Source organism: Camelus ferus, chromosome 12 (genome assembly GCF_009834535.1).
Source record: "Camelus ferus isolate YT-003-E chromosome 12, BCGSAC_Cfer_1.0, whole genome shotgun sequence".
Taxonomy (NCBI): Eukaryota; Metazoa; Chordata; class Mammalia; order Artiodactyla; family Camelidae; genus Camelus; species Camelus ferus.
Genome location: NC_045707.1, coordinates 28,669,737 through 28,681,868, shown reverse-complemented (window position 1 = coordinate 28,681,868; position 12,132 = coordinate 28,669,737). Strand labels below are relative to the sequence as shown.

Below are 12,132 nucleotides of genomic sequence, written 5' to 3'. Positions count from 1 at the left end.
GCACTTCATATACTTTAAGGGAAAGTCATTTAAAGTTCTCCATCAAACATAATACCTAATACGTTTAGTGTTCTTTGATGAGTTGATGATTATTGTCTTGATACTGGAATTACTTCTGAACATGGGACCACTTATTGCCAATATAAAACTATAGGGATTGCCAGACTAAGGATGCCAGATTTTCTTTCAATATGTGAGATATTTTAAAGCTAGTGGTCTTGATATTCTAGGTAATAATGACCTTAAATGTCTAGTGCAGTCCTTTCAGAGAAAGGATAAGAGAGATGCCCCGTCCAGTTCTCAACTGGCAAAATTACGTCTAGAAGTCTCTTGACATAATTTTGTTCTTATGAAGCTTGAGTAGACTCTGGTCGTCAAAATATTGTCTTCTATTTTCAAAAGTGTGTTTGCAGGAAGTTTTGGTTATTAAGGTGTGTGATTTTTTTATTTCGAGAGTTTTATTTATATACATAATGCAGGTTTAATTACTTTTCTCCATTGGTAAATAGAGACACAAATCCTTAGGTCTGTATCTGCCCTTCCCCTCCCCAAAGGAGATTGTTGAAAACTTTAAATTTGATTCCTGACAGGACTCAAGTAAGTAGTATAGTAATTATTATCACTTTTTTTTTTTTGTGGGAAGCCAGTAAATTTCAATATCGTAGTGTTATATCCAATTAAGAAGCTATATAGTATTTCTTTAAAACTCTTGTAGTTTATTTTTCTTTCTCATTAACTACTACATCTTATTTTTACTTATGTTCTCCTTTAGTTCATTAATTTATATTCATAATTTTGCCATCATTTGCTATGTTACACTTACTGAATGATTTTCAGGATCTTTAAAAACAGTTACTTATCTTTATACTAGATACAAGAATGTATAAAACATGTTGTGAAAATATTTACCCTCCTGTACTCCAGCCACCCCATTTTCCCCGGAGGCAAGCTTGGTTATACTCTCAGAAGTAGTCTGTGCTTAATGTATATATATATATTCATACCCTGCCTTTTTATTTTCCAAATGTGTCAGCATGCTCTACATATTAACCTGCCCTTTACTCTTTTTTTTTTTTTTTTACTTAGTGGTGTACCTTGGCAGTCTTTCTGTATTGTTATATAGGCATAACTTTTCTTTGAAATGGTTTGCAAGTATTCCTTTACGTGAATGTGCAACACTATCTCTTCCGTATCCTCCAGAGGGACATTTTAGGTTGCTTTCTATCTTTGCTGTGCACCTGTGTAAGTATACGTAGAAGTAGCACTGCCAGATCAAAGCGTGTGTGCATTTAACATTTTTAAGAGATACTGTTAGTTTGTTCCCAGTCTATTCCAAATGATACTTCCTTCATTAATGTATGAGAATGTTGCTTTTCTTACTCTTGTCAAAACATTTTGAATTTTGCAGAGCTTTGGGTGAAAATTAGTACTCCATTATAGTTTTAGTTTTCATTTTCTTTATTTTGAAAACGGTTGAACATCTTTTCAAAAGATTGAACCATTGTATTTACTTTTTTGTGAACTGTCTTCATATCATTCGTCCATTTTTATTTTGGATTGTTGATTTTTTTCCTGTGATTTGATTTCAGTTTGTTGCTGTTACTATTTCTCTGTCCTGTATCTTAAGTAAGATAAAATCTAACGCTGTCTTTATAGTAAAACCTTTTTACTGAAGCCTGGATTCAATAAAGGTGGGTGAGGAGAAGTAATGTTGACAATTTTTTTTTTCCTTTTAAGCGTCCATCAAAGGACTGGTTACTTTGAAATAACATTGCTAATGATGTCTGATTGTAGAGTTAGAATTCAGGTTGCTTTATGCCTTATGTTAAAAGTAAATTTGTAACTTAAATTAAGATTTCCCTAGGGGTCTTTGGTTAGTTTGTTTATTTGATTTGGTTTGTTTGTATTAGAAAATGTTACAGGCTTTTTTTTTTTTTCTTCAGAGAAAATTAAGGTTGATTGTACTATGATAGTGTTAAAAATATTGCTCTCATCTTCCAGCCTTTATTTTTCCCTTGGCCTAAACTAACCTAAACTACTACAATTCTGTACTGCCAAAATGGGCTGTCCATTACTTTTTCTTCCTGCTGAGTATTACATCAGAAAGAATCACTAAAAGTCTCTTGACCTGTGTGTTTGAAATATTTTTCTTCTTCAGAGACGTGTGGACTGTGCATCTGGACTTGTTTTCTTAATTTCAGTGTACTATAAGGCCCTGACTCGGTACCTGTCCCATTTTCACTTTTTGCTCATGATCCTCCTATACCTGGGATAGTTTGTACCTCTAACCTGCTCCATGATTACTTCGTCCTAGGCTGGTTCTGCCCTGTTCACCATTTGTCATCTATTCCAGGGCTTGTCAAGCTACTGCCTGTGGATTGCTTGCCTGTTTTTATAAATAAAATTTTTGGAACATAGCCACACTCATGCATTTATATATATTGCCTATGGCTGCTTTTATATATGTATTTGTGTCTATAAGTAATAGCAGAACTGAGTAGTTGTGGCAGACACCTGTGAGCTGCAAGGCCAAAAATATTTATGTGGTCCTTTACAGAAACGTTTGCCAACCCCTCACCTACTATATCATCATTTCATGTAAATGAGCATTAGGCTGCTTCCTGCACTCTCTTCTCATCTCTCGTTTGCCTTGTCTGCCTGTTCACAGATACTTTTCCATCAGGACTCTGTAACGCACTGCATGAGCCCTCTACCCAGAATGTGTCAGCTCTCCGTCAAAGCAGGAAGCCTCTCTCTGCATCCCAAAAGTCAAAAATGCTGACAGAACTTATATTTTAATGTCAAATTTTATGAAGGTGTCTTTGCATTATAGTAAATTTATAGCATTAAGAACAAAATCAAGAGTGGTTTGTGTCAGGGTTGTTGAGTTGTCTTGTTTTTACAAGATTGTTTTTTAGTACTTTTTTCAAGCTAAAACCACTTCATTGAACATATGGAGAGACACTAAGCTCTAAGGATATAGAGAAGCTGAAACTACTGTTGCAGAAACCATCCATGAGGAGCTTTGCTGTTCAAGCTAAAACCACTTCATTGAACATACGGAGAGACACTAAGCTCTAAGGATATAGAGAAGCTGAAACTACTGTTGCAGAAACCATCCATGAGGAGCTTTGCTGATCAGCCTTTTACATTACTCATTAAAATGAATCTTTTCCAATTTTTACTCTATGAGAATGAAAAATTTGTGGTCTTCTGGATCTTCCCACAACTGATGGGAACAAGGTTTTCGAAACTGTAAACAGCCTTGGAAATAGAAGGAAGATGGCGCTTTCGTTTCTTTTCTTCCTTTTCTTTCTTTCTTTTTTTTTTAGTTTCAGAATTGTTTAGAAGAAGAATTGCCTTAATCATTTTTTTTTAAAGTCACTTACATTTTTTCTCCTTGAAGTATCTCTGGAAAATATTTGTGTTGGAAACTAATCATGTACTTCTTCCTTATCTTCATTATTGTTTCCTAATACAGAAAACCCATAATTCTTTGGTTTCTTTTTTTATTCTTCAGTGGCGTACAGAAGAGATGAAATGTGGTCTGAGGGACGATATGACTATGAAAGACTTCCAAGAGAAAGAGTGCCTCCTCGAAGCCACCCCAGTGTAAGCTGTTTTTATGTGTAGAATAATTCAGAACCTACTGTCTAAGTGAATTTGATATAATACCAAAGCTGGTTGAAATTTAGATAGATCAAGCTTATCTTTTAAAAGTCAAAAGTGGGAAAATAAAAGCTAACGTTTTATTTATGTAGAAAATCTGTGTTTTAGATTTCTTGTTTAAATTTCTAAAAGGAAGGATTTATGTTGAATTTAATTTGTGAAGAAAATTTGAGGTTTGATAAAGCTCAGACCACCAGTTAACAAGTTTTTGAACACCTGCTCCTACTATTTTGCTGCATTCCTAAAAATGTTTGCAAATTGGATGTGCAAAATTCTAAAGTAGGGGCAGCTCAGGGGCAGGTAGGTGGTTTCTGGTCTGCTCATCTACCACTTGTCTCTGTTGCTCTGGGAATTGGGAATTTTGAGCCAGTCCTTTTCTTTTCTCAAGGGACTTACTGTTTTATGTACTATTGTATTCCCAGCACTGTGTTTAGTACCTGGCACATAGTAGGAGCTCAGTGTTTATTGAAATGGATATACGCTCACTCTCCTCACTCTCCTCAGAATCCTCTGTAGAGACCCAAGGGAGGGTTTGGGGAAGGTCAAAAAGCTGTCAGCCTTAAACATTTGCATAGGCCCATTTTGAGCACCAAGAGATTGGGCTCATAGTGATGGTGTGTGGTAGATCTCTTATGGATTCATTATGTGGCATCAAAGGACATAAATATTTGTTTATGTATTATTTGCTTTTTACTTATATAGTAAGTAAATCCTACAATCCACTTAGATGGGTGTTATCTTTATGGTTGTTATTTGGCCTAGGTTACAGCTTAGTTGTGATTAATCTGAAATAACTTAAGGTGGAAAAAATGAAGAAGCCTACCATAGTCAGAATGGGCAGCACAGACTTAATTATTATCAAATGTCATTTTTTTCCAGGTTAATTTATAACCTTTATGTTTCTAATCAAAATCTCAATTAAAATTTTTTTTCAACTTGATAAGATTATTTTATAGTTTACCTAGAAGAACAAACAAGTGATAGACTTGATATAGGACTAATGCAGGGATGGGAAAAGGGATGACTTTTTAAAAAAAGTATTTTTTTAGGGTGCCTCCCAGGCATATATTGCCATTAGGGATTTGAGATACCTAAAAGAATTTTCCCTGGGGTTATGCCATTAACTGAATATATAGTTGGGTTTGTTTTACTTTATTGTTGATTTGGGGGTTTGCCTTTTTTTTCCTTTTCTAATTAGTCTCTCTCTTTTTTTTAACACATTTATGTGGCTCCAAGTGATAAAATAAGGTACATTTATAGAGGGGATGACTTACTTTAAATGATAGTTTATTGTAATTACACATTTAACTAGTGCCTGCTTACTGTTAAGTGAGGAGTTTTATGTATAAACTTCTTAATCTTCAAAACAGTTCTGAGTGTTGAATGGTACAACATTTATAGAACCCAGGAGCGTGATTTAGAAGCCATAAAATGTAGATATTTATATATAGAAATAGACTTTTTAAGACAACAGTGGGAAATATGATACAGTCATGGACAGAGTCACATTGCACAACCTTTGTTACACCATTCTGCACTATGTGTGCGTGCTGTGCTGTGTTACGGGATAGAACACACTGCAGTGAAGTTGGCTTAAAGAGCTGTTAAAACTGGAAGCACAGAGACCTGCCTGGAGGGTATTGCTCAGTAAGGGAGATGGCTTCAATAAGCTGGGGAGGAGTGATTTTTAAGATGGGAATAACCAGTTTATCAGGGTCATAATGACCAATAAGTGGCGCCCTCCAGATCCCTAGTAAGATCATTGTGTGAGAATGGATTTGAGAAAGTTCATATCAAATAGCCTTTTATTTTTCTCTGAAGTGAGAGAGAAGTCGAGGAGGTAGAGGGAGACTTGAGGCCAGCATTGACGTATTGGAGTAGCCATTGTAGGTATCTCCTGACCAGAGATGTTGCTGAGGGACAGTAAGCTTGTGTACCTTAAATTTGATAGGGACACCAATCTGAAGGATTGTGTGCTTTATTATCTAGGTAGCCCAGGTCAGGAGTAGAGAAAGCAAGTTGTATTGATTTAAGATTGCACAAGGAGTGTTAGACCCAGAGAGATAAGGATATTGAAGATTCTGACCCACAGAGTTATTGAGGAGATGTATGATGTGGTACAGGGCTGATTAGGAAAGGGGGAATAAGGCTGTGAGAGGGACAGTGGATTGAAAGAAATGAGGAGTTGAGGGACAGGAAAGGTTCAGTGAGGTTGAAGACCGGGGTGGGGCAGAATGATAAGCAACTGGTATTTTGGAATGTAGAATTTTCCAAGATGGAACGGTTCTGGGTGATTGAAGTTTAGTGTGTGGTGGTGAGAATGAGGGTGGGTGAAGGTTTTAGGCCTTAAGATCAACAAAACTTTGAGGCTAAATTTTGGACCAGTGATCTAGATTAGAGGCTCTCAATCCTCACTGCACGTTAGATTCAGCTAGAGGGCTCTTAAATACTGACCAGTGGGCTCTATCCCAGATTATTGGGTCATAATCTCTATTGGTAGGATCTGGAAATCAGTGTTGTTGAAAAGTTCATCAGGTTGGGGGGAGGGTGTAGCTCAAGTGGGTAGAGTGCATGCTTAATATGCACGGGGTCCTAGGTTCAATCCCCAGTACCTCCTCTAAAAACAAATAAATATACCTAATTACTCCCTCAAAAAAAAAAAAACAAACAACAAAAAGAAAGAAAATACATGTATAAGTTTAAAAAAAAAGTTCATCAGGGGATTCTTATATGCAGAATTGAGAAAGGCAGATTGTAGCTGAACACTAAAGCTGCTAATGATGCTAGGAGTTGAGGTGAGATGACAGGAGTTGGAAATTCTCAATAAATGAGGATACTGCAGTAAAACTGAAACAGATCCAAATATTTTCATTTTATGCCATTTGTGTGTGTGTGTGGTGTGAAAGAGAAACAGGCATTTTTCCTTTGTAAAATAATTTCATCAGCAGTAAGCAGGTAGGGAGAGATGTTTTATACCACAAATGCCCTTGAAATCAGACTAGACACACTCAGCTGTGTCTCAGTGCCTAAAGGTAAATCTCACTTCCGTAAGTTCTCTGGCTGCTGGGCTCCTCCTAGATGGAGAGGAGCCCAGATTGCTTTTCTCCTCTTGAGAGCACGGAACATGCCTAGACCTTGTCCAGGTTCATTCCTCTCCTCTTTTAATTCCATTGGATTTGTCTCTCCATTCCTCTGATTAACTTCTCTTACTTTATAAATCCTTCTGTATTCCCACATCTCCCTCCTCAAGACTCAGACACTACATTTTTTTCTGGTGAATTTGGCCTTTCCGTGGTTAATAATTTAGTCTTCCCTTCCCCTCAACATATTTTGCCTCTTTGATGGCTCTTGGAAATTATCCCTTTGCTTTTTATGTTACGCCTCCATTTTAGTTAAATAAAACGATAGGTTCTTAACCTTTTTTTTTTTTTTTTTTTTGTGCCATGGATCCGTTCAGCAGTCTGGTGAAGCCTATGAATCTTTTCTCAGGATAGCATTTTTAGAACTATAAAATAAAAATACATGGAATTAAAGGAGAGCACTTATATTTGAATATAATTATCAAGCTATTAGAAACCCGATTTGTGATACAGGAATGTATACTTCCTTTAGTGGCCATTAGGTGTCAAGAGCTAGTGGTGGGAGTTTCTCTGTTCACATCTAATTTCATGGACCGACTGAATCCCTGGGTTACAGTGTTGAAGTGATGCTGGGACTAGAAATGTAAGTCACTGAAGTTGTCATTCTGACTTTCGATCTAATTAAAAACGAAAAGTTTAAAAATACTTGCTTACAAAGCATAGATCATCCTATTGTTATTTGAAAAGCTACATCTGTGTATCATACTAACGTGTACAAGAATGTTCACAGGCAGCATTATTCCTAAGTGCTCCAAGCGGGCAACAATCCAAATGTCCAGCAGTACAGTAGATAAATTAATTTCCAGTTATACAGCAATGAGGGAGAATGGACTGCTGCCAAATGCAGCAACATATGTGAACCTCACAAACAATACTGAGAGGAAGAAGAGTATATCCTGCATGTTTCCTTTAATGGACAGTTTTGAAAAAAGCAGAGCTAGCCAGGAAAGCAGTTACTTTTGGGAGACAGAGAGAGTGACTGGGAGAGAGGGCAGGAAGGCTTTGGCCACGCTAGGAACAGTTTCTTGATCTGAGTGGTAGTTAGACAGTGTGACTACCTTGTGAAAATTTATCCAGAAATATGGTACGCTTTGTACGTTTTTTTGTATGAATATCATACCTCAATAAATCTTTACCTAGAATTTTGGAAATGATTTTTTCCGCCAAATGTAAAATGTTGGCTTATTCTTTATGAAGTGAGAACCCACTCTCATTAGTGCCTAGGGTAGAGGAAGTTAATGCTCTTTTTTATTTTTATGTTTGGATTCTGTTCTGTAACAATAGTGATTTTACTGCACTTCTTTCTCTTTTTCTCCCCCTTACTTTTCTGTTTGTCCTGTTCATTCCTAATTCTGATACATCAGGAATGTATTTAAGGAACAACTAGGTATGATATAAATACGACTTTAAGTGGGGACTTCAGGTCGCTAGTGTGACCTCAGTTATAAAACAACTATTCTGAGAGCTGGCTCTGATAAACCTGGGAAGGCAGCTGGGCACATATTTTGGTGCTGATGTTTATTGTACTTAATTTGAGTATTGGAAAACTTATCCTCAGTGTATAATTTGACAGATGTTCTAATTATTATTTTAGCACTTTAGAGTATTTTAAAATTGCTTCTGTATCAGTAATAAATTAGTTTTAAGAAGCTTTCACATAAATTTTTATTTGGTCTCAAACTTGGATAGATAAATAGGAGACTAAAGCCCACAGAAGTACACTCAGAATCTGCGTGTAAGCATACACGTTCCTCTGTTGGGAGGATATTATCACAGAGTATCTGGATTTAATGTCGAGATGTTTGTAAGGCCTTTGTTTTCGAAAGCATGCTTTCTACTGTTTAATCCATAATTTCTTTGCACTTGGCTATCTGATTTTGTAACGCTTATCCAAGTTTGTGACAGCATAGCTTTTGGAAACCAGTAAATTTCCAGTTGTGGAAGTCTATCTTGTTAGCCTCATAGGTGATGTAAAATGTTTTAATGAAATTGCAACATAAAATGTTTATTTTCTATTGGCTTATTTAAAAATGGGAGACAAGTTTCAGTTTCAGAAATTTTAGGTGTAAAGTTTGGAAACTAGGATCAAAACACTAGCAGCTTATGTTCTGGACATTGCAATATAATGGGCTGAGGCAGTCCTGTCTGTTTCTGCCTGCCTCCTTCTTCTGTTCCTTTAACAAATGCGTATTAAGTAAAATATTTGCTAATCTTGGTAGCAGTGAGAATGGTAAAGATTGAGGGTAGTGATGTCAAGAGCAGCAACATTTTAAAACATTTTCATTTTTCTATCACATTCAGTTAATTTTGAGTTACATAATTAGGTTTTATGATTAAGTAGTTACATTACAGTATTTATTTCCTAATAAATTAGTTGAGTGTTTGTACAATTCTTGTCATTGGTTATTTCTGTCTCCTGGAGAGTCTAGCCAATCAGAAATAAATTTTTTAGTGAATTCAGAACATAATTTTGTTAATTTCTAAGGTCTTATTGGGAACATACAGGGGCAATATGTCTGTTTCATGCATTCTCAAATTTAAATGTACCCCAAATTCTCTTATCCAACCTGAAATAATCAAGTCTGCTTAATTTAGCAATTGAATTAGATACATATTCCAAATATTATTTAAAGTTATTAATGTGGGAATATTCCTTTTCTTCCCACTCTTATTTCATGAAACGATTTTATTTAAAGTGTTCACATGCATAATTCTTTTTATGCCCCACATTTTATTATTGTTTTGCTTTATCATGTCTTTATCCATCCGCTTAAGCCATCAAATTTGGGGGATGCATTTTAAAGTAAACAGGACAACAGGATGCTTTTCATCACCTACCTAAACATGTGTATCATTGGCTAAAATGCAGTGCTTTTTTTTTTTATATAGTTTATTTTAAATGTGGAAACTATGTACATGAAATACAAAATCTTAAGTGTTCGTTTACTGAGTTTTGACTGTGTAATGTTCCTTTGTGTAGAGCTGCCCTTGGAGGTGTTCAGTTCTTTTTGCTGACAGAATTGCATGAACTTAACTTTTTATTGTCACCATTTCCAGAGAGATATGATCAGTTCTTGGCTACATTCTATAACAACGTATCCTAATTTTCAGGGGCCAATTTCAGATATTTGACTCATTATTCCCAGAAGCCATTGAAATGACCCAGAAATACCAATATTTCACTGAAAATTCAGTGAGTGAATTAAACCAGTGAGTGCTACAATACAGTTGCATGTCACAAAACATGAGGGGTCAGAGTGAGGAAACCTCAAGCTTTTGAAAGCCAGAGTCCACCAGAACTTTTTAGTTAGGAGTGGTAATTTTCTAGTAAAAAGCGTGTGATGCCAACAGTAATACAAAATTGAAATATCACAGTGGAATATGTATTCTGTATGTGGTGCTTGCTATGTGCCAAGTACTGTTCCAGGTGCTGGGAACAGAGCCGTGAGTAAGACCAACAAAGTTTGTTTGCCCAAGAGCTTGATACTAAGTTGCTTGTGTCAGGAAGTAAAGGCATTGAATATTTACATGTACCATCATACTTAGTTACCTTATTGGTAGGTTAATGTGTTCTAGTTGTTTTTGACGTTTTATAAGGGTGAAAATTAAGTGTGTAAAAGTAGACAAAATGACATAATGATCTCTCTCTGGACAACTTATTCAAGTGGCGGTTAGCAGCTGGTGGTCACTCTTGTTTGTCTATGCCTTCACCACTTTCCTCCCTCCCAGATCCTTTTGAAATAAATTCAAGAAATCGTATTTCAAATGAAGATATTTCAGTATGTGTCTAAAAGATAAGGATGCTTAAGAGGGAGGGATACTTATATATTAAAATTTTTATTTTAAATAAGGTGTTTTGGTGTTAAAATTAGTGCAGAGTATATTTTAATGACAATGGAAAAGAAATGTAATCCTCATAATTTGTATCCAGTTAATGAGACTAAACATTAGTGTGGAAGATTTGATATACATTTATATATTAAATCAAACAAAACATCAGACTTAATGCTTTTACTTACTAAAATGAAAGCATGTCTTGTAATAGGTAATTATATTAAATTGGAACTTAAAGCAAATTAAGATATACTTGCTTATGTTGTAATAAAACAGTCACCATTTCAGATTTCAGAATTGCAAAACGAATTTGACATGTATCTTAAACTGATCAGATTTTATTTTTTTAGTGCAAGCAAACTGAGTAGTCCTTATTTTAGAAACACAAGGGGCCTTGTGGTAGGAATTGTCTTTCCTCTAGGATAATGACAAACATGGAAATGTAAAAATCACAGAACGACAGTTTTTCAAAAAAGTATTTAAGTTTGTTTTTGCTTTCTACATACTGCCAGAGGACATAAATGATTAAATAGAAAGGCTTTTACATTTATCTTTTTTTAATGAGCTACACATATATATATATATATTTTTTTTTTTTTTGGTCTGAGTGGTCATACCATTAATACTAACTTTGGAGGAGCAAATCTGATAGATTCATTTGCATTTTATTTTATTTTTTTAAATATCTACTTATTTGCTTTATTTTCTTTTTGTTTGTTTTGGAGAGGAGGTAATTAGGTTTATTTATTTATATTAACTTTTTTTTTTTTTTAATGGAGGTACTGGGGATTGAACCCAGCACCTTGTGCATGCTAAGCATGAGCTCTACCACTGAGGTGTACCCTGCCCTCTCTATCTGCATTTTAAATAAATGTTTAAATTCCATTGAGTTCATTTTGTAATTAATTGAAAGTGATCCTGTTTTTATCTTCCAGGATACTCTTTATAAGTCATAAGTTTTATTTCTGGTTTATATGTAATGGTACCATTGTTTTCCAAGATATTTCTAAAAAGGAGGTTCCAAACATATCAGTATCTGAAGCCTTATGTATTTCTGTTAGCATTTAGAAAGGAAAGTTACATGTTTATAGCTTGATGTCAGATTTGTACAAGAATTTCAAAGTGGTGATATTTCTATTCAGATCTGGCACTGCAAGTGATATAAAATACTGTTTGAACTTTCTTAATAATGTTAACTTTTGAAAGAGAAATTCCAATAAAGTCCGTGAGGAGAGGCAAGGATTTCAGAAAGAATAAGAAATCCTTGAATGGTATATCTGGATAAGCTTTGAACTCTCTCTGAAAATACAGTCTTGCTTTGTCACAGACTCCTACAGTCATCTTCATTTCCTTAAATCTTTTTATAGGACTAGGGAGTTTTAAGATTTGATGCCTACAGAGCAGAAATGATATAATGTGCTTATATTTAAACACTTCTCAAAACATAAAGGAAATGCCAATTTCATCTTCATTGCTAGATACAAGAGCT

At 35.2% G+C, this 12,132-nt stretch overlaps 1 protein-coding gene across 7 annotated transcripts in view; it reads left to right on the top strand.

The window, feature by feature from the left end:
- Positions 1-12,132, top strand: part of PPHLN1 (periphilin 1) — a 119,342-nt gene that overhangs the window by 8,690 nt on the left and 98,520 nt on the right. For all 7 annotated transcript variants that reach the window (XM_032493290.1, XM_032493289.1, XM_032493286.1 and 4 more), the window contains exon 2: positions 3,521-3,612. In XM_032493290.1, the coding sequence (XP_032349181.1) occupies positions 3,541-3,612 (72 nt within the window). In that variant the 5' untranslated portion in view covers positions 3,521-3,540. The remainder of the gene's footprint in view (positions 1-3,520; positions 3,613-12,132) is intronic.